At 47.6% G+C, this 21,111-nt stretch overlaps 1 protein-coding gene across 4 annotated transcripts in view; it reads left to right on the top strand.

Moving 5' to 3' along the window:
* Positions 1-21,111, top strand: part of VCL (vinculin) — a 342,221-nt gene that overhangs the window by 258,597 nt on the left and 62,513 nt on the right. For all 4 annotated transcript variants that reach the window (XM_086921833.1, XM_086921831.1, XM_086921832.1 and 1 more), the window contains one exon: positions 9,127-9,231. In XM_086921833.1, coding sequence (XP_086777959.1) covers positions 9,127-9,231 — 105 coding nt within the window. The remainder of the gene's footprint in view (positions 1-9,126; positions 9,232-21,111) is intronic.

The raw sequence follows: 21,111 nt of genomic DNA, 5'->3' as shown, positions 1-21,111 counted from the left end.
GCTACTGAGTTGTCTGAATAATTCAGACAGTCACCACTGCCATTGAAGTTCAACAAATCTACAGTCCAGTGTGGAGTCCCACAGGTATTATTCCTGTTGCCGACCTTTTCGCTGTTCGTCTACCCTCTATCTGACCTAATTCAAATATCGTGCAGCACCCTGTCCTTTGCCACTGATCTACACATTTTAACCAGGCTAGGCAAACATGCCCCCAGGTCCAATATGTGGCTGAAAAAATACCTGGCAGCTATCCATCTGTAGATGGGCTGCAATCACTTAAAAGGTAATGCTGAGAAAACAGAACTGCTCATCTTGGGAAATAATGTTGACTACTGGGATGCTAGTCTTTGGCCTTCCTGCATTGGAACATCCCCCCCACGCCCCACCCCTAGGCTCCTAAAACAAAATCATTGGAGATGTAATTACTGCAAGAGGCATCTCTACATGTGCAGGTCCGAAACTGCAAGTTAGTGTATTTACATGTGGCAAATACTCAATTTTCTGTCTAAAACAAACCATGCCTCCATGGTTGTCGCCCGTCTCCTTATGAAACTCAGTTTGTGCAATAGACTGTGCCTTAGTTTGCCAGATTATCTTTTGGGTACTCTTCAGAGGGCACAGCATTTTGCAAGAAGGCCAGCATGAAACTTTCGAAAGTGTGATTGTCTAGAAGTAGTAGGCAGAATTACACTTGATATGGTATCTCTGTATCACCCCTGTGTTTTACGACCTTGAAAACAAGATTGTGGTTCTTTTGGAAAGGAATGCCCCCAACTTTCAAACATATACCCCAACTCTCAAACGTAGTGTAAGAAAGTACAATTTTTACCATTATGTGGAATTTTGTGAAGGTGGAATGTTGTGACGGTGGAATGTTGTGACTTAAAATGGTATAGTGGTAGAATTGTCACCTAAATTCAATGCTTGTCAATAAAAACAGCTAAATTCATTCGCCGTTACTAGGTAAGATTTGAGATTTTAAACGATTTGGTAAGTTTTTTTCCTGTACATGTAAAGGCTTTTCTTGCAGAAAAAGTCTAATATATTTTAGTTTGTTGGGTGTTAGAAAATGTAGGTGCCATGTTAGGAGTAGTGCTTCAGTGGCATTTTGTGTTCGACTAACAGCAGAAATACAAAGGAATCAAGCTCATATAAGTTGCAAATGTCCAGAAAAAGTTCGGCAATGCTAACATTTTACTACTAAATATGAAATAATTGATAAAAGTTACAGATAAGTTTAAAGATCAAATGGTATAGGTGTGACTGCTTGATAAGCAGCATGGTTCACAGTTGCTGACAAGCTTTTCTCCGGGCTAAGAGTTACATTTTTAGACACAGTATGCACAAATTGTACTATTTCCTGTGTCTCAAGGTTTTCGCACGATTGCTAACCAGCATCAGGTATGGTTCTGTGTAGCTGTGTTCATTTACTTTCATGTTTAACCGTGAGAGATCCCCATGTACTACTAATAATGGGCACAATGTGTTGGCTAGACACAGCACTTTTGTAAGAAGTTTGGAAATTAATACTAGGAATGAACACAAATGAAGGGGTTGGTTCAGCACATGAAACAAAGGATCTGTGTTTTTTTTAAATACTGTCGAAAAAACCTTGGGCAATAAATTTCAAGGAACTATAAGTAGAACCTACCAATTACACAATGTTATATTTCAGTTTCTGTTGAAAAATTCAGAAAAGAGTCGAGCTATCAATATTAGACTGGTGCCAAGTGACATTTATGTTATTGCACCAGCCTATATACGGGTTTGCTTGTCTACTTCTCAGTATTCCCATGCGGATGTAATTCTGTCTTTCCTTTGTACAGTTCTGGCCGTCAAATCTTCGCCATAGACTGTCTAATGCCCAGAGCATGTTCATTTAATTATCAATCACTGTACAATATACTTCCCTTCCACCCCAAAAATGTCCCCATGCCAGTTACGGAGGAGTGGATTATGAGACGGATCTGATGTTTCACTTTGCTTTTTAACTGCTGACAGGTATACCTTGTATACTGGTGCTGTCTGTTACACAATCCCTGTTTACAGGTGCACCACTAAGTTACACAATGGAAACTTTTGTGGCCTCCTTTGATCATCGTAATGTGCTAAACATTCCCTCTCTACTTCTTACCAACATCATCTGTCCATGACTCCTTGACTCTCCAGCACCACCACCTTTTCCATCTCCTCCAGAGACTATCTGTCCTACTTTGTCCTATCAGCGCTACCTCCTGTCCAGCTCTTCCAGTCCATTGTCCTCTAGTCATTTGATTTTCATCACATATCCCACCTGTTCCATCATGTCCAGACATTGTCCTATTTCCATCTGAAACTCTCCTCCTCTGCCCTTAAATCCCTCTTCCATCCTCTTTCCATACCTTGTACCCTGCCTTTTCATGACAGCCTCTCTTTCTCTGTCCTAAAAACATTGTGTCTCATACAACTAAATCCTCTTCTCCAAAACCTTCCATCTTGCTTGCTACCAATAGCTCTTTTCAGTCCACAGCTCCTCTTTTCTGCACCCCTCCTAGCATTTCCTTGTGTTTAACCCTCTGTAGTGAATATAACTTCTGATAGATAAATCTGCCGTGTGGATTCCTCACCTTGTGAATATCCCCCTTGCGTCAGCAACATTCGGAATTTCTTTTTGTAGCCTCGCGCCGACGTGGACGTGGACTTGGACGTCATAGAGACACAGCATCACACGTGACTCTGCTGACGTCACCGTCGCCTACAATAGGCCCCCACCGGCGTGATGACATCAGTTCCCTTTTTTTCCGCGTCGTCGACGCTAACGGTTTTGGGATACTCTGTAGCTTCTAGTTACTCTGTTGCTGTATTTCTTCGTTTCTTTGTTCTCTTGCCACTTTGTTCGATAATATGTCGACAAAGAAGACGGGTTTTAAGCCCTGCAGGGAATGTGGAAAGATGATGTCCGTTACGGACCCACACCAGGACTGTATTTGGTGTTTGAGCTCCGACCACGACGTGGATGGGTGTTCGTCGTGTCAAAAAATGAATCCAAAGGCCCTGCGAGAAAGGGAGTCTAAGCTTCTTTTGGCTAAACTGAAGGCCGATAAAGTTAGGAAATCTTTGAAATCCCATTCAAAGAAGTCGAGATCGAGGTCTCGGGAGGCGTCGGCTTCGAGGTCTTCGACGGATCACGCTTCGAGGTCACGTAAGAAGCATAAGAAGAGGAGACATGAGTCTCTACGTCATTACGGGTGATATGTCTGGCTCGAGGTCGAGATCACCCAAGAAGGTTAGATCTAAAGTAATTCCTCCACAAGAGGTTTCAGATCAAGAGGGCGAGGCCTCGCCTTCGGAGTCACAAGTACATTCTCCGACTCCGGCACCCGATCCGACTGCGGCACCGTCTCCGGCTCAAGAAGAGGTCGATGAAGTTCCTGTGGAGGTTGAGGAATCGACTCCTGTTGTTGAGACAGATTCGAATCTACCTCGAGGTCGACCTGAGCATCCACCTTTTCCAGCTCCAGGTCAGGATCCTTCAGCGTTTCTCAACGCTATGTATGATGTTTTCTCAAGGTCTTGGTACCCCTCTGGAGCGCCTTCGGGTCCCATGGGTCCAATGGCTTTTAATTTGGGGGTGCCTCATTCATATGCCCCGGCACCTTTCATGCCGTTTTTGCCGGATCCGACCCCGCTGTGGCAGTATCAGGCTCCACCGAGGTCGACGCCGGCTCGTCCGAAGTAGACGACTCCAGCACCGGCGTCGCCCACTCCAAGCAAATCTCTGGAACATCCTTCTAAGCCTTCGGATTCGATTCCGACGTCTGCTCCGGCGCCATCTGAGTCGACATTGGATTCGGCTGCACTCCATGTTAAGCAGAGATCTAGGAGAGAGGCTCAACGTCTACTGGAAGAGCAGAGGTATTGTGAGTCTCATTCTGACTTGGAGGAAGGTGAGCTGGATGAAAATTATTTTGAGGATCTAGCAGAGTCTAGTGGTCTTGAGTTTTCTCCAGAGTGGGTCTTGCCATCAGGTTTTGATGTACCGTCTAAAGATGTTCAGCCATATCATGTGGTGATGAAAAAAGCAGCGGGCTTTTAGGTTTAAAATTGCCAACTGTTGAGTTTAAATCGAATCTGCTTACTGAGGTTCTTCATTCTCCGAGCTCTGCTGTGGAGCCATTGCTCCCTTTTAATGATGCTTTGACCGATCCCATTATGGAGGTGTGGAAGAAGCCTCTTTCTGCTCCTGCTGTCTCAAAAGGTGTGGCTCGGAGGTATAGAGTGGCTCCTGAGGACCCTGCCTTTTTGTCCTCTCACCCTTCTCCTGAAAGTTTGGTGATTCAGGCGGCATGTTCTAAGAAGTCAGTAGGTGCTTTTCCCCAAGTTCCTGGTGACAAGGAAGCTAAAAAGCAGGATCAAGTGGCCAAGAAAACTTTCTCTTCCGCGAGTATGGCGTTAAAATCAACAAATGCCACTTGTCTTATGGGGAGATATATCCACGCTCTTATGGACTCTGTACGTACGTTGATCCCTAAGGTTCCTGAAGACTGCAGAGGTGACTTTGAGGAAGTTTTATCTGACACTCAAGCGACAGCTCGTCAGGTTATTCAGAGCGGCCTTGATACTGCAGATTCTGTGGCAAGGATCATGGGCACTGCTGTTGCCAAAAGGCGTTCAGCTTAGTTAAAATCCTCAGATGTTTCTGCTGATGTGCAGTCTGCTTTGTTAGATCTGCCTTTTGATGGTGAAGGACTCTTTGGCTAGAAGGCAGATTCGGCCTTGGAGAGGTTTAAGGATAGCAGGGCGACTGCTAGATCTCTTGGTCTACAAGTAAGAGGTTCTACAGCCAGGAAATTCAGAGGCTTTGGTCGCTCTTCTTTTCGTACATTTAGACAAGGTCAGCAGCAGCATCAACAGCAGCAGCAGCAAAATACCTTGTATAAGTCGTACAGGGGAAGGCAAAGGGTACATCCTAGAGGGCGTCAGGCCTCTTCCTCCTCCACCTCCTCCAACCTCCCAGCCACAGAAAAGCAGCCCTAGATCCGCCATTCAGGATCATGTGGGTCCGGTGGGGGGGTCGGCTTACCCACTTTCTACGGGATTGGGAATCGGTTACATCAGATCTTTGGGTTCTCAATCTCGTAGAAAATGGGTATGCCCTTCCCTTTCGGGAATTCCCTCCCAATTACCCTCCTTGCCAGGGATATTGCTCAGAGGAACATCTGTTACTCCTACAGGAGGAAGTTCAAACTCTGTTGAGGAAGGGTGCAATAGAGGTTGTCCCGGAGCAGGAAAAAGGTCAGGGATGCTACTCCCGGTATTTTCTGATCCCCAAGAAGGATGGCAGGCTTCGTCCAATCTTGGATCTCAGGATCTTGAATTTTTATCTAAAACGAGAGAAATTCAAGATGCTCACCCTTGCTCAGGTTCTTCAGGATCTGCTGGAAGAAGACTGGATGGTGTCGCTCGACTTGCAGGATGCGTACTTTCACATCCCCATCCTGAAGTCGCACAGGAAGTATCTCCGTTTTACGGTGGGATCGCAGCACTATCAGTTTGCGGTCCTTCCGTTTGGGCTTACTACTGCGCCTCGAATCTTCACCAAGGTGATGGCAGTGGTGGCAGCGCATCTCAGAAGGTCGGGGATTCCTGTATTCCCTTATTTGGATGACTGGCTGATCAAGGCAGAGTCGCCAGAGAGAGTGCTCCATCATCTGCAGGAGACAATTCAGTTGTTGTACAGGTTGGATTTTTCGATAAATATACCCAAATCTCACCTGGTGCCCTCCCAGCGCAACCTGTTCATAGGTGCAGTATTGGACACAACTGTATGTCGTGCATTCCCTCCTCCACAAAGGATTCGCAACATACAGGAAATGATTCCTTTATTTTTCAATGGAGCGGTTGTTCCAGTCCAGAAGGTCCTCCGCCTACTAGGTCCGATGGCTTCTTGTATTCTGATGGTGAACCATGCACGCTGGCACATGAGGGCGCTCCAGTGGTGCATCCGCAGGCAGTGGTATCAGCACAACGGAGATCTCAGGGAGTCAGTGAGGATCTCCAGAGAAGCTGCGGCGGATTTGTCTTGGTGGGGCGTGGAAGGCAACCTGTCTCAGGGGAAGCCTTTTCAGCTGCCTCCTCCAGTGGCCACAGTGATTGCGGATGCATCCACTCTAGGGTGGGGTGCTCATCTGGGGGATATGGAGGTCAAGGGTCTTTGGTCTCCAGAGGAAAGGTTGCTTCACATCAACCTTCTAGAATTGCGGGCAATACGTCTGGCGCTCAAGGCCTTCCTCCCTTCCCTTCGCGGTCGGTCGATCCAAGTCCTGACGGACAACACGACCGCAATGTGGTACATCAACAAGCAGGGAGGAGTGGGGTCGCAGTGTCTCTGCAGAGAGGCTCTGCGTCTCTGGTCCTGGGTTCAGGACCACCAGATTTGTCTGATGGCAAATCATCTGGCCGGAGTTCTGAACGTGCGTGCAGACAGTCTGTCGGCAGTTCTCTGCCGACCACGAGTGGAGGCTTCACCCGGAGGTGGTACGTCACGTCTTTCGGACGTGGGGGACTCCTCAGGTGGACCTGTTCGCAACTCGCGAGAATGCTCACTGCCCGTCCTTCTGCAGTCTCCAGTATCCGATGCAAGGAGCCTTGGGGGACGCGTTTCAGTTGAGTTGGGGAAGTCAACTCCTTTACGCGTTTCCTCCCATACCTTTGATTCCTCGGGTTCTGAGGAAGATTCGTCAAGACCGGGCCCAAGTTATATTGGTCGCCCCGGACTGGCCAAGAAGGGTGTGGTATACAGATCTTCTCCACCTCTCCTCTCACCCACCGCTCCGTTTCCCTCTCAGGGCAGACCTCCTCTCTCAGATGGAGGGGCAGGTTCTACACCCCCACCTCCAGACATTGCACCTTCATGCCTGGAGATTGAACGGGGCAACCTGATTTCCTTTTCTCTCACACCTGACGTGGTGGATGTCATCTTGTCAGCCAGGCGTGACTCCACTAAATCTGTCTATTCATATAGATGGTCAAAATTTGTCACTTGGTGTGGTGGGAATTCTATTGACCCTTTGAGAGCCCGTTTGTCTGATGTTCTCCAGTTTGCCCTTTCTCTGGCGCAGCAAGGGCTTCCTGTTGCCACGGTTAAGGGCTATCTTTCGGCGCTGTTGGCTTTTCTCTGTTTGCCTGACCAGCCATCTCTTTTTAAGTCTCCTGTAGTTTTAAGGTTTTTGAAGGGCCTTACAAATAAGTTCCCTCCTACTCCTTTTATTGTGCCTTAGTGGGACTTAAATCTTGTCTTGACCTTCCTGATGGGTGCTCCCTTTGAGCCTCTTCATAAATGTCCTATGAGGCTTTTAACTCTTAAGGCAGTCTTCCTCGTTGCAATAACCTCAGCAAGGAGGGTAGGTGAGCTTCAAGCTCTTAGTTCCAAGCCCCCTTTCTTGACCATTCATGCTGATCGGATGGTTCTTAGGACCAGGGCTGCTTTTCTTCCTAAGGTGGTGACCCCTTTCCACCTTAGTCAATCCATTACCCTCCCTACCTTTTATCCTCCCCCACAACCTTCCAAGGAGGAGGAGAGGTTACACCGTCTGGACCCTAAGAGGGCGGTGTCTTTTTACCTGGACAGAACTAAAGACTGTCGTTTGGATGATGCTCTCTTCGTTGGGTTTGCTGGCTGCAAAAGAGGAAGAGCGGTCCATAAAAGAACATGGTCAAGATGGATCGTACTTTCTATAAAGATCTGCTACTCTTTGGCCGGTAAGGAACCTCTAGAGGGTATAAGGGCTCATTCTACTAGAGCAAAGTTGTCTACCTCAGCATTAGCTAGAGGTGTTCCTGTAGAGGACATTTGTAGGGCGGCAACTTGGTCTTCCCTCCACACGTTCGCGAAGCATTACTGCTTGGATACTGAGGTGAGGAGGGACGGCCACTTTGCGCGCTCTGTCCTTCAGGATTTCCTGGTTTAGTAGAGTGGACACCCTCCTCCGGGAGTGGGGACTGCTGTGGGACTCCATTCACAAGGTGAGGAATCCACACGGCAGATGTATCTATCAGAAGAACAAGTTACTTACCTTCAGTAACGCTTTTTCTGGTAGATACTATATCTGCCTGTGGATTCCTCACTGACCCACCCGCCTCCCCGTTGTCCACTCTTCTTTATCAGAGTTACTGTAATGTATTGTTTATATATTGTAATGTTAATGAGTTGTTTCCATTGCTTTCTTGCACTTGCTTCACACTATGTGTGTTTCTCCTTGGCTATTGTGTATTGTGTATACTATGTATTTTTCTACTGTTATTGGTCCGTCCGTGTGCCTCGATGGCACAGAAAAAAGGGCGGAACTGATGTCATCACGCCGGCGTGGGCCTATTGTAGGCGTCTGTGACGTCAGCGGAGTCGCGTGCGATGCTGTGTCTCTGACGTCCAAGTCCACGTTGGCGCGAGGCTACAAAAAGAATTTCCGAATGTTGCTGACGCAAGGGGATATTCACAAGGTGAGGAATCCACAGGCAGATATAGTATCTACCAGAAAAAGCGTTACCGAAGGTAAGTAACTTGTTCAACTTGGACGAACTTGTAGGTTATTCCATAAGGAATGTCCTACTTGCTACTGGATACTAGAGTGCAGGAAACCATTAAGGTTATTAGAAGAACCCTCACCCACTTACCTAGTTGGTGGCATGCTTCATCATTCGGTTCCCAGCTGGGTTGCCGAGTTTCCACAGGGTAACCCTCTGTAATGCCATTGTTCATTCTCTAAACTTCCAGTACCCCATTCTATCCCTGAAGTATCTGTCCTTGTTTCACACTTCCTCCTCTCCCACTTCTTGTAAACAAATCCTGCACCTTTCTTGCATTGTAGTCGATAAGAGTTTGGAAAGCTGTGGCACAACCATCCATCACCCTCCCACAACCCACTACTTCCTATACTTTTTAGGGAGCAGCTGGGAAAATGTTGAGTCATCTGTTTTTTTGTATTTCGATGTTGTCTTAGTAGTCTTGTGATCTGCATCCATTTTATTCTATGCATGTTCTGGCAAGGAAGGCACCATCCCTAGGTTAGAGAGGTGATGTGTTTTTCCATATGAGAAGTTGTAATAAGGTACACCTTTATGCCTTTACATAGTGTCTCTCCTCCACAGGTCTGTGAGCGAATTCCCACCATTAGCACCCAGTTAAAGATTCTGTCTACCGTGAAGGCGACCATGCTGGGAAGAACCAACATCAGCGAGGAGGAATCCGAGCAGGTAATATAGCTTGTGTGCTTCATACTGTGGATGAAAACTGCACCTTCTTCTCCACACACTCTTCCAAGTTTTGGGGCACTAGGAAATAACTGAGCGTATGAGCCTGAGGATGAATTTGTTTCTCTTACCACTTCCACCCCCAATTACCCTACCGTCTGTTCTAAGGATACCAGTAACTAGAGAATATTTCAGCCTTCTGGAAGGAGGCGGTGGGATAGTCGAGGCGCTAAAGAAAATTGGTCATTGAAGTACACCCTTCTTTCGAAAACAGAACATTTATATTTTGTGGAGTAGTGGTGCAAGACACACACACATGCATTCTTTCTTTCACTTTCTTTCTCGCCTTCTCTCTCTCTCCTTCTCCTGTCGCTCTACTGAATGCACAGCTTTGCATGTGACCTGAAGTTTTAAAGTTTGAGACCTTTCTATGAAGGCTGTGCTCATAATATACATCTTTGGGCTGTTGTGAGCTTCTTTGAACAGTATAGTGGATAGGTGAACGTTCTGAGCAAATGATGCTCCTTGGATTGTTAAATTTATAATAATTCTCTGACACAAGTAAAAATTTGTAGAACACGTTTTTTGGTTACAAAATATATATATATATATATGTATTTTTTTTAATTCGGTGTGTCAACATCCGATTCAGAATCCAAAACTGGATTTCACTCTTCAATTTTTTTTGCTTTTTTTTTAGACAGAGGACCCCCTCTAGTACTTTGATCCAATGGGTTATTTTCGTTAATGTTATGCTTTTATAAAATTGGGGGATCCTTGACTAGCAAATGCTTCATCCTCTCTGTTCCTTCTGTGCAAGCATTTTTCTACTTTTTTGAGGTTGTGCGACTGCTTTATTTTTGTGTAGACTGTGTCTGTTCCCAAATTTTATATTCTGGTAAGTAAGGCCTAGATCTAACACCGTTGTGAAGCCATGTCTCCTCCGTTCAAGATTAATGTGCATAGTGACAGAAGTTAGCAGTTTCAGATGGATATATGGTCTACTCCTAGAACAATATTTAGTACAGGACCTCCTGCTTATTTTAACAGTCCCTAGGGCAGGGCAAAACAATCATTAGAGGCAAAATTCCCTGGCAAAGTTATCTTTATATCCAAGCTCATAAACCTTACATGCAGACATAAATGCTCAACAGGTTATTATTTGTTATTTCTATCATTTTATTGGTATATTGCATAAATACTTTCAGAGTTTAATCAAAATGATGCTCAATGTGTTAATTATTTATATCCACATAGGTATTTCTCCTTAGCATTCTCATTACAGGTCAACACAAGAAAATGTGAATGATCAGTTTAAAAACACTCCATTCAGTCTACATTTGTACCACGTTTCATACATCCATAGCAATTTGCATACATTCCTCCATACCATAAAACAGTTTTAGAGCTATTACAACATAGATCTTGAGCATATACACAAGGATCTATAAAATGCTACATCATTCAACACGTTTCCTTTATCTGCCTTTTACTCTGTGTAAATACAGGTGTATTGGTAAAAACTCCGCTTTTACTCCCTTTTGCTGCTTAAATGCTGCGATAAAAAACGTGAAATTATTTTTACACACTATTGTGGGTTATATTGATTCCCTTCAACGCACCTTTAGGCAAAAATGCCTTCAGGAATGCCACAATTCAGGAACTTGGGGGGGGGGCTTAAAGGTTCTTGCTGAAAAATGTCAAACTCATGAGTGAAGGTGCTTATGATTCGCCGAGGATTGAGGCTAACTTTGGGAGAGAGTGCACTCTATATGCCAAGTTTATCCAAGGGTGGATGAAACTACACATCAATGTTTCTTTATTTGGCAGCCATCCATCTTTCAATATTGCATGGGGGTTCAGGTGGCAGTCCCTCAAAAATTACTAAGAAACAATGGAATAATAAAATGTAGGATGTTGAGCTCTGACTTAACCCTCTACCTTCCTTCGTGTGTATTATGGTTCAACACCAAGGAAATTATTTGCTCTTGCCAGCTCTCTTTGTAATAGCCGGTTCTAGTTTGTTACGGCCTCTCGAATCTGAGAGCCTTAGTGCTAAATGCATGGGCACCGTGCATGCGGATACAGGGCACAAAGGATGAAATTAGGTCCTTCCCCTCTTGCAAGTGGCTCTTACAACTCTAAGTAATGGTTCACAGCACTAGATTAAAAAATCAAAGTGAAGGCAGTTCAACTGACATACAATCCGCCTCTTCTCAGTCCCTCACATAACTTTCTTCAAAATGGGCAGTTGACAACTAGTGCTCCCTAACTCTCCCGTGGGGACTATTCTGAACGGCCATGAAGAACACGTACCCTTCGTGTAATGCATACAGAGATAGGCGGGTCAATAGTCTTTCCTGTACGCTAGTATAGCAATTGAAAAAAAAGAATGAAATAAAGTAAACTAGTCTAGGAGAAATTGCTGATTGTTGTAAAACTTCCCTTACCATATTTGGTCAGTGTGTGCCCCATCACTACGACTGCCATCAGTCCTCATGGCTAAAATCCCCGAAATAGGCGTGTCATAAATGTAACTGTTATATCTACATACTGATTCACATGGCAGTTATCTTGGGATGGACCCAAGTATCAATATCATAGGTGGCTGCCCGGCCATCAAGGGGGCTCCCAGTCTTCTTAAAAAAAACGGAGGCACCACATCCATGGTGAATAACTACAATATGGTGATGATGTATCATGTAGGGAGATTCATTTCTATGTAGAGGACCCAATAAACTACTCCATATCACCCTCTGCCTCCGTCGTAGCCTTCCAGAAATCGGGACAGCCTGTGATATGGATTCCTGTATGTTTGCTGACTACTGAAAATAGTCCTGTAAGACCCAGAGCATGCTATTTCATGTTATTGACACCCCTCTAGCATTACATTTTCCCATGGGCTTTAGCTATTCAGACCTTGGGTATGGGTTTCTAGTGTAAAAATCCTGAAGACTTACAAGTTTTCAGATTTCAGCTTGATCATTACCCTCTTTCCCAGTCCCTTTTTCAATAATCCGCCTCTTGATTTCTACGTGGTTATGATTCTTTTCTCTGTAATGTTTGAGCAGAGGTGCATTCAACTTCTGTGTCCCCACTGCAGACCCCATGTTCAGTCAGTCGGGTAGCGAGACTGCGGCCTGTTTTGCCTTACTAGCCATGTCCACATGAGTAGATAAATGATGTTCTTTCTTCTACAATTTATGAAGGTATTCAGTTGTATTCTGTATCTATTGTGCATGTAATTCTCCGTATCAATGAAACTGTTGCAGGCTATACATTGGCTACATTTATGATTTCCTTAAATAGGCTGTTTGACTTGACTGGTCTTTTTTAGACTAATCTGGTCTCCTTGGGAAGATGAGATCTCACAATGTGGTCCTTAAAGTTCTTGTTTCTTCTATGTGCAAACATTGGCTTTTTTTTAAAGTTTTGCACTGTTTTCTGGATCACTATTTAGAATATGCCTGTTCGAATTGATAACTTGGCGTATATTCTCATTGATAGCCAAGTGTCTAGTGACACATACCAATTTTGAATTACTTTGTTGCTGTTCATTGTGCAAAAGATGTTCACCATGGTAACATCCTGCACGTTTCTAAGCCTCTCTCACCAATGTGCACAGAGATGCCCGTTTGATGAAGTTCTCCTTAATGGTGACCAATTTGTCATCATAGTCCGTAAGATCTGAAAGAGACACATTATGATAGATTCCTTACCTTAGAATAATCCCCAGGTGTCAGACTGGATCCGGAATGTTTTTGCTTAGCAGTACCCCTGCGTGTCGGTAGGTGGCGTCTTGAGGCTCTGTGTCTGTCACTGGCGTTGTGAGCAGCGAGATGACGTCACGGAGACTACTTGGGCGCCACCCATGCTCGCAGACTTCAGTTATTTTTTTTTCTACTCCAAAAGCGCAGATCCGGATTGAGCACCTACCTCAGTAATTTTTTGACTACTTTTTGAGACTGTTTGCCTCCCTCTCTTGTCTCCTGGTGCACGTAGGGATGCCCGGATTTAAGTCTTGAGGGTCGTGCCACCCTAATATGTCAGTGGCGGACCCTCACAATGTCTGCCTCTACTGCCAGGAGCCCAACCATGACTCCTGGGACTGTCGAGCCATGGTCCGAAGGCCTTGCAGGAGCGGCGCTGGAAGTTGCTGGAGGTCCGGCACTCCTCTCACCGCCACTCCGGGTCTAGGGGCCATTTGCGGGACCGGAGCCGTCGCTCTTTGAGCTCTAAGTCTTCACCTTCAGATCCTGGTAAGCGACGCCATAAAAAGAAGTCGAAGAAGTGTGTTCGCTCTCCAACGTCCCCCGTCGCTTCTCGGAGGCGGACGAGGGGGACAGGGGCTGCGCCCCTGCGGCTCCTCTGGATCCTGGGAGTCCGCGGCCTACCCGCCATACCCGGGTCCATCAGCCACTTCTCTACAGATGCAAGAGTTTCTTCCTGCCATGGACCGCCTTTTCAGGCCTCGGGCTCCGCTGTCCCGTGTCCAGATCCTGTTGGCCCGGCGGTACCGCCTATGGCGCCGGCCCCAGAGCCACGGGATCCAGCGCCCTCGGCTCCGGCCCCGCACTACAAGGTGCAGCGCCGCTGGCACCGGCCCCGGCGCTGCCCTTGACTCCGGCCCCGGCGCTGCCCTTGACTCCGGCTCCGGCTCTGCCCTTGACTCTGGCCCCAGCGCTGCCACAGGCGCCGCACTGGGTGCCGTTTATCCCACCCCTGCCCCGGTTCTTGGACCATTTCATTCCGGCCTGGGATCCGCATTGGGATGCTGCCCCAGCCGGTGCCGGAAACGCCGCCGCTTGCCCCTTCTCCGGCTCTAGCCCTGGCTCCTTCTACTCCAGAGCTGGACGAGGACTGGGACGGCTCAGAGGAACCCCTTGCGCGGCAGTGTGACTCCGAGCAGGATTGGGTGGATGACCTTCAAGATGCGGGTGAGCTTGATGTGTCTTCTGACCCGGGGTTTGCCTCCCCTCCGCCTACTATGGAGGAGGGCGCTTCCTACACTATGGTGCTGCGTCGGGCCATGGAGGCTCTCAATCTCGACCTCCCTACGGTGGCCCTTAAGACCAACCTGCCTCAGGGCTCTGAGGAGGTCCAGGCTGTCCTGTCCTAAGCGATTGCGGAAGGCAAGGATGCAGCGAAGTTTGCCATCAGGTGTGGTCTGGACACGGCTGATTCCTTGGGCAGGGCACTTTCCACGACTGTGGCATTGCCGCACTATGCCTGGTTGCGGTCTCCCGGGTTCTCGCCTGATGTTCAGGGCTCGCTCATGGACATGCTTTTGATGGCTCCCACCCCTTTGGCGACAAGGCTGACAGTGCCTTGGAGCGCTTTAAAGACTCGTGGGCCACGGCCAAGTCCTTGGGCCTTTCTGCGAAGAGCCCTGCCAAGCCTGGGTTTTGTTCCTTTCGGCGCCAGGGCAGGGGCATCCAGGCACGCTCTTCCAGCAAGCCTATGTAGAACCAACCTCAGCGCGGACGCGGAATCCGCAAGGACGGGTCTGGTAACCAGCGTGCGGGCCAGTCCACTTCCACCCCCGCTGCTTCCGCCTCTGAGCCTTCCTAATCCGAGCTTCAGGGAGCAACCTGCGCCGGTCTGTGCCAGGATCCGCTACCATGTCCACCACTGGCGCAAAATTACATCAGACAAGTGGGTGCTGCAGATAATCAGCCAAGGTTATGCACTCCCCTTTCTATCCTCCCCTCCGGCCATGCCACCTTGGTGCCACCGCATGTCTGGGGATCATTTGGCTCTTCTCCAACAGGAAGTTGCGGCTCTCTTGGCCAAGGGGGCCATCGAGCTCGTTCCTGTGCTAGAAGTAGGGAGTGGTTGCTACTCCCACTACTTTCTGGTCCCCAGGAAGGACAAATGAGGTCTGCGTCCTATCTTGGACCTCCGGGACGTGAATCGCTTCCTCCGGAAGGAGAAGTTCAAGAAGCTCACCCTGGCTCAGGTCTTCACTGCTCTCGACCCTGGAGACTGGATGGTAGCGTTGGACTTACAGGATGCATATTTTCACATCCCCGTCCTGCTGTCCCACCGGCGTTACCTGTGGTTCACGGTAGGCCAGGAGCATTTTCAGTTTACCGTGCTCCCTTTCGGCCTTCCCTACGCCCCTCGGGTGTTCACGAAAGTTATGGCGATGATTGCAGTTCATCTGGGCAGGTCAGGGGTGTCAGTCTTCCCCTACCTTGACGACTGATTGTTGAAGGCGGATCGCCCCAGGCAGTCGACAACCACCTTCAGACTACGGCTGACCTCCTACGTTTGCTGGGATTCTCCCTCAACGTGCCGAAGTCGCACCCGAGTCCCTCTCAGAAGCTCCCCTTCATCCGAGCGGTTCTGGACTCGACGCAGTTTCGGGTTTATCCTCCCAAGCAGCGAGTCCGGGATATTCAGACTATGATTCCGATCGTTCAGCCTCTGTCCCGGGTTTCCGTCTCCTGGGCCTGATGGCCTCCTGCATCCTGCTAGTGCGACATGCCAGATGGCATATGCGGGCTCTGCAGTGGGACCTGAAGTTCCAGTGGGCGCAGCATCAGGGCAACCTGTCCGATCATGTTCAGATCTCGGAGGGTACTTCACGACATCTGCAGTGGTGGCTCACAAATTGTGATTGGGTCAATGGCAGATCCCTCTCCCTTCCCCAACCGGAGCACACAGTGATGATGGACCACTTTCCTTCCTGGGATGGGGATGCCACTTGGGAGAGGCGGAGATCAGAGGCCTCTGGTCTCCGGTGGAGTCCCGGCTCCATATCAGCCTTCTAAAGCTGCAGGCGATCCGATTTGCACTGAAGGCATTCCTTCCCTCTGTCCGGCGAAATGTAGTGCAGGTGTTCACGGACAACACCACCGCTATGTGGTATTGCAACAAACAGAGCGGGGTGGGGTCCTGGACTCTGTCAGAAGGCTCTGCGCCTCTGGACATGGCTGGAACATCAAGGCATTGCCTTGGTGGTTCAACTCCTGGCAGGTTCTCTGAACGCCAGGGCGGACGAACTCAGCCGCTGGTGCTTGATGGATCACGAATGGTGTTTGAACTTGGATGTGGCACAAGGTCTTTTTCTGCAGTGGGGAGAGCCTTGGTTAGATCTATTCGCCACCAAAGAGAGCGTGCAATGTCCTCAGTTCTGTGCGTTGGAATTTCCAAGGCAGCACTCGCTCGGAGACGCTTTTCATCTTGAGTGGATCTGCGGTCTACTGTACGCTTTTCCACCTATACCACTTCTGCCCAGAATGCTGAAGATCAGGTGCGACCGGGCACAAGTTATTCTTGTGGCTTTGGACTGGGCTCGTAGAGTATGGTATCCCGAGCTACTCAGTATGAGCATCGATCCCCCGAGCCGTCTGCCTCTTCGGGAGGATCTTCTGTCGCAGCAGCAGGGAACGGTCCTCCACCCGAATCTGCCCAGCCTCCACCTCCATGCGTGGAGATTGAGCGGCGACAGTTGACTGCTTTCGCCCTTCCTCCTGAAGTCTGTAATGTCATTCTGACAGCCAGGCGTTCCTCCACTAAAACGGTATACGCCTGCCGATGGAACAAATTTGTGCCATGGTGGACCGCAAAGGCTGTGGATCCCCTTTCGGCCCTTTTTTCTGAGGTTCTTCTGTTTCTCCTATCTTTGGCCCAGCAGGGCTCTGCTCTGGGCACTATCAAAGGCTATCTTTCTGCCATTTCTGCCTTCCTGAGGCTTCCTTATCAGCCTTCTCTTTTTAAATCTTCTGTTGTTAACCGCTTTCTCAAAGGCATTACACACACGTTTCCTCCTGTTCCTTTCATAATGCCTCAATGGGACTTAAATCTTGTCTTGACTTTTCTGATGTGCCCTCCTTTTGAGCCCCTTCATAACTGTCCTTTACGTCTTCTTACTCTAAAGACGGCTTTCTTGGTGGCTATCACCTCTGCCAGAAGAGTGAGTGAGCTCCAGGCTCTTGCTTTTAAACCTCCTTTCCTTTCTGTCCATCTAGACAAGGTGGTTTTGAGAACCCGTCCTTCTTTCTTGCCAAAGGTTATCACGCCCTTCCACATCGGGCAGACCATCACTTTGCCCACCTTCTTTCTGCCTCCGCATCCTTTCAGGGAAGAGGAAAGGCTCCACCGTCTGGACCCGAAACGTGTGCTAGCTTTCTATCTGCAGCATAGACAACAGTTCCGTGTGGATGATCAGGTCTTTGTTGGCTACATGGGCGCCAAAAAAGGTTGGGCTGTGCAGAAACAGACCATTTCCCAGTGGATCGTTCTGTGCATTAAAGCATGTTACTCCTTGGCCAGAAAGGAGCCTCCTGTGGGGCTGCGTGCCCATTCGACCAGGGCGACTGCAGCAACTACTGCCTTGGGACGCACCGTTCCCTTGCAGGACATTTGTCAGGCAGCAACGTGGGCCTCGCTGCACACATTCATGAAGCACTACTGCCTTGACAGTCAAGTCCGGAGAGACGGCATCTTCGGCCGTTCTGTACTCCGTGACTTCTTGGTGTAATTTTGTTCGCAGACCCACCACCGGGGTTGGTATTGCTGGGGTATCTAATCTAAGGTAAGGAATCTATCACTGACATGTCTCTTTCAGATGCTCAAGTTACTACTTGTGTAACGATATATCTGTAAGAGACATTAGTTAGTGATAGATTCCTTACTGCCCCACCCATCCTCCCCGTTCTGCAAACTGATTACTAGGGTTAAGGTCATCCCCTTTTAGGGCCCTAGTTTTGTGCACCAAGAATCAGGTTTCTTGCATAGCTCTGCGTTTCGCACGGAAAGTCGTGTACAGACCTGACGTCAGCGCGCATGAGTGGCGCCTAAGTAGTCTCCGTGACGTCATCTCGGCGCTCACAACGCCAGTGACGGACACGGAGCCGCAAGACGCCACCTACCAACGCGCAGGGGTACTGCTAAGCAAAAACTTTCCGGATCCAGTCTGACGCCTGGGGATTATTCTGATGTAAGGCATCTATCACTAAGTAATGTCTCTTACAGATATATTGTTATACAAGTAGTAACTTGTGCGTTAGTACAATTGCGTCTTAACCTCAGGACCTGGCCCAAAGGAATACTTTGTTTCTGACTTCTGGGAAAGAAACTGTTGAAATGGAGACAGGTGTATTCTGTGTCGTTGGCTTATCGAATAGGTCTACTTCCAATTACCCTGATTTCTGACGGATTCAAATGTCCAGGAGTTTTACCTAATACTTACTGATATTAGCTATGAATCTCAGATTTTGGTTGTGTAGATTCAGCCATTAAAAAAAAAAGCTTTCAGATCTTCTTGTTCTGTTTTCCAGATGAAAAATATATAATTATGTAACGTGACAAGGCATTGACTGATTTGTAGAAAGGTAAAAGTTTGTAATGGATATGTTTATCTTCAAAATGATGCATGAAAAGGTTGGTTATACTTGAGGCGCAAGAAGCAACTATGCTAACACTCTTGATCTGTTGGCACAGTTCTCCCCCAAATTTAAATGTATTCTCTTGAAGGACACTTGTTAGACAGTCTGTAATAAAGGCATTAGGGGCATCTCTCTGATGTTGTTGCATGAACAGCCTTATCTCATTGATAGCTGCTTCTTGTGGGATGATATTTAATGCCTCTGTCTAGTGTGACCAGCCTTCTCTATGTTCATTGAAGTTAATACCTTCCACAGATGTAATCCTATGCCTCGTATCATTGGTGTATGATTTAATAAGTGGTGCTACGGGGCCTAAAAATGAATCAACATACTTAGATTTTGGCTCAGTAATGGACCCGAATAATTATAGGTATATACGGAGGATCTCTTTGTCGATTTTGGGCACTCCATAAATACTTGCCATTCATGGATTGATAACCTATAAGAAAACCTATTATTTTGTACAGATAGTACCTGCATTCAAAAACCCCTATATTTAGTTGCTGGATTTCTTTTAGAGACTTGATTTGTTGGGTCAATGATGATCTTGGTAAAGTGTTCTGTATTATTCAACATCAGTGACATTTTCTTGATCTACTGATCTATATCTAATAACACTATACCCCCCCCCCCCCTTGTTACTGTTCTTTACAGTGATTTGTTTCTTGTCCATCAGGGTTTTGAGGGCTGTGTGTTCTTCCTTTTCTAGGTTTGGTACTGGTCTGAAAATGTATCTAGTACATTCCTTAAATCCCTTGAGTACAACCCTCTCAAAAATAGCAATGTCTAAGCCCACTTGTTCCAAAGAGGGGGCGTGGAGGGTAACAAAAGGCCTGAAGCATTGAAGTGTCTCAAATCAGGTAACTCACTGTCAGCAAAGAACTTCTTCAGGCATATCTTTCTGAAGAAAGAGACAATGTCCCTGAAGAGTTTAAATTTACGCCTAGAACAAGACACTGCTGTATGCACACACTGGGAGAATGAAGCCAAGTTCTGAAAGAGTGAATGGTGAAGACATGATGATTTCTGGAAATCAAAACAAGGTTTCCCAAAAACATCCTGTACTGCATTGCGCTGTCCTGAACAAACTCAGATTGCTTCCCCACCGAGAATTAGGTAGGAGGGATGCCTTGGATGCATTTGGTGTGACTTCACGATATTTAATGAGTTCCGTACCGATACCATAAACTCTCTCTGTTTCACCTCTCCACTGTGCACAGCCGGCAAGAAGGATTCTTTATCTGATTTTAGATTTTGTGCTCTGGACACCACTTAAGTGCGAAGACAGTATTGTTGTCATAAGAGCACTTTATGTATAGAGGATCTTCATCACTATGAGGCATGATGCTTAACATGTTTATGAAAGATTCTGAACTAATGAGTTGCCTTTTGAGAGATTCAGTGCTTCCAGATTAAGTATTAAATGAACCTTTTCTGTGTATATCTGAATCTAAACCATGCATGTGCAACCAATTTTTGAAGGAACTCTGCTGGCATTAATATCATTCAGCCTGGCAAAACTAGACATGGATCCCAGTGACTGGGCAGATTAAAAGCAATTGTTCATTCTCTACTTACCCCATCTTCCTCTTCTCCAGTCCCTTTTCACCCTAATGCTTGCCTGACACTTTATCCGCCACTCGGGTTGCATGTATTTCAGATTTATTGCAAAATGGTGCTGTTGTGTTTTTAATCTGATAGAGACTACTTGTCGCAGATTCCTTAACTTAGAATTATCCCCAGGCTTGAGACTGGATCCAGAATTTATTTTGCCACAGCATCCCTGCACGCCGGGTTGACGGCATCACGTGACTCCGCCTTGGCGTTGTCCACGTACGTGACGTCAGCGATGTCACATAAGTCCCACTCCGGTGCGCCTACGTCAGTTTTTTCCTTTTCCGCTTGCAACGCGGATCCGGATCGTGCTCTGGCCTGTTTTGGGCCTTTCCCTTTCGATTGTTGCGTGTGTGTGGGAATAGTGTGAAAATGCCTTCGGATTTTAAGACCTGCTCGTCTTGTGCGCCCCAGATGTCGGCAACGGTTCCTCACACAATCTGCATGTGGTGTTTGGGAGAGAACGACAACTCCACTGATTGTGAGGCCTGCCAGCAGATTAAACCGAAGTCCCGGCGGGAGCGCCGTATGAAACTTCTATCACCCCGCATGTCCAGGTCTGGGTCGTCTTCACGCCCGTCCCCTGCGGAGGGTTTCAGTAATAGCGGCTTCCGTCTTCGACATTGCCCTTCTCCCAGGCCGCAAGAGCATCACTCACCTGTCGATAAGTGTTGCAGTTTGTTCCTGAGGGCTGGTTCCCGGCCTGTTGGGGGCGTGGGCTCTCCGCGGGTGGTGCGGCCCCGCGTGTCGTCCCCCTATCTGCCGTTTCCAGGTGTGGGGGCGTCTAAAGCCCAAATGGAGACATATGCGGCGGCCTTGCAGGTCTCGCTGGCTTCCCCTCCTGGGACGTCTGCTGGTCCCTTGCCGTGTGCGG

This window comes from Lissotriton vulgaris, chromosome 5 (genome assembly GCF_964263255.1).
Source record: "Lissotriton vulgaris chromosome 5, aLisVul1.2, whole genome shotgun sequence".
Taxonomy (NCBI): Eukaryota; Metazoa; Chordata; class Amphibia; order Caudata; family Salamandridae; genus Lissotriton; species Lissotriton vulgaris.
This window is presented reverse-complemented; position numbering and strand designations above follow the sequence as displayed.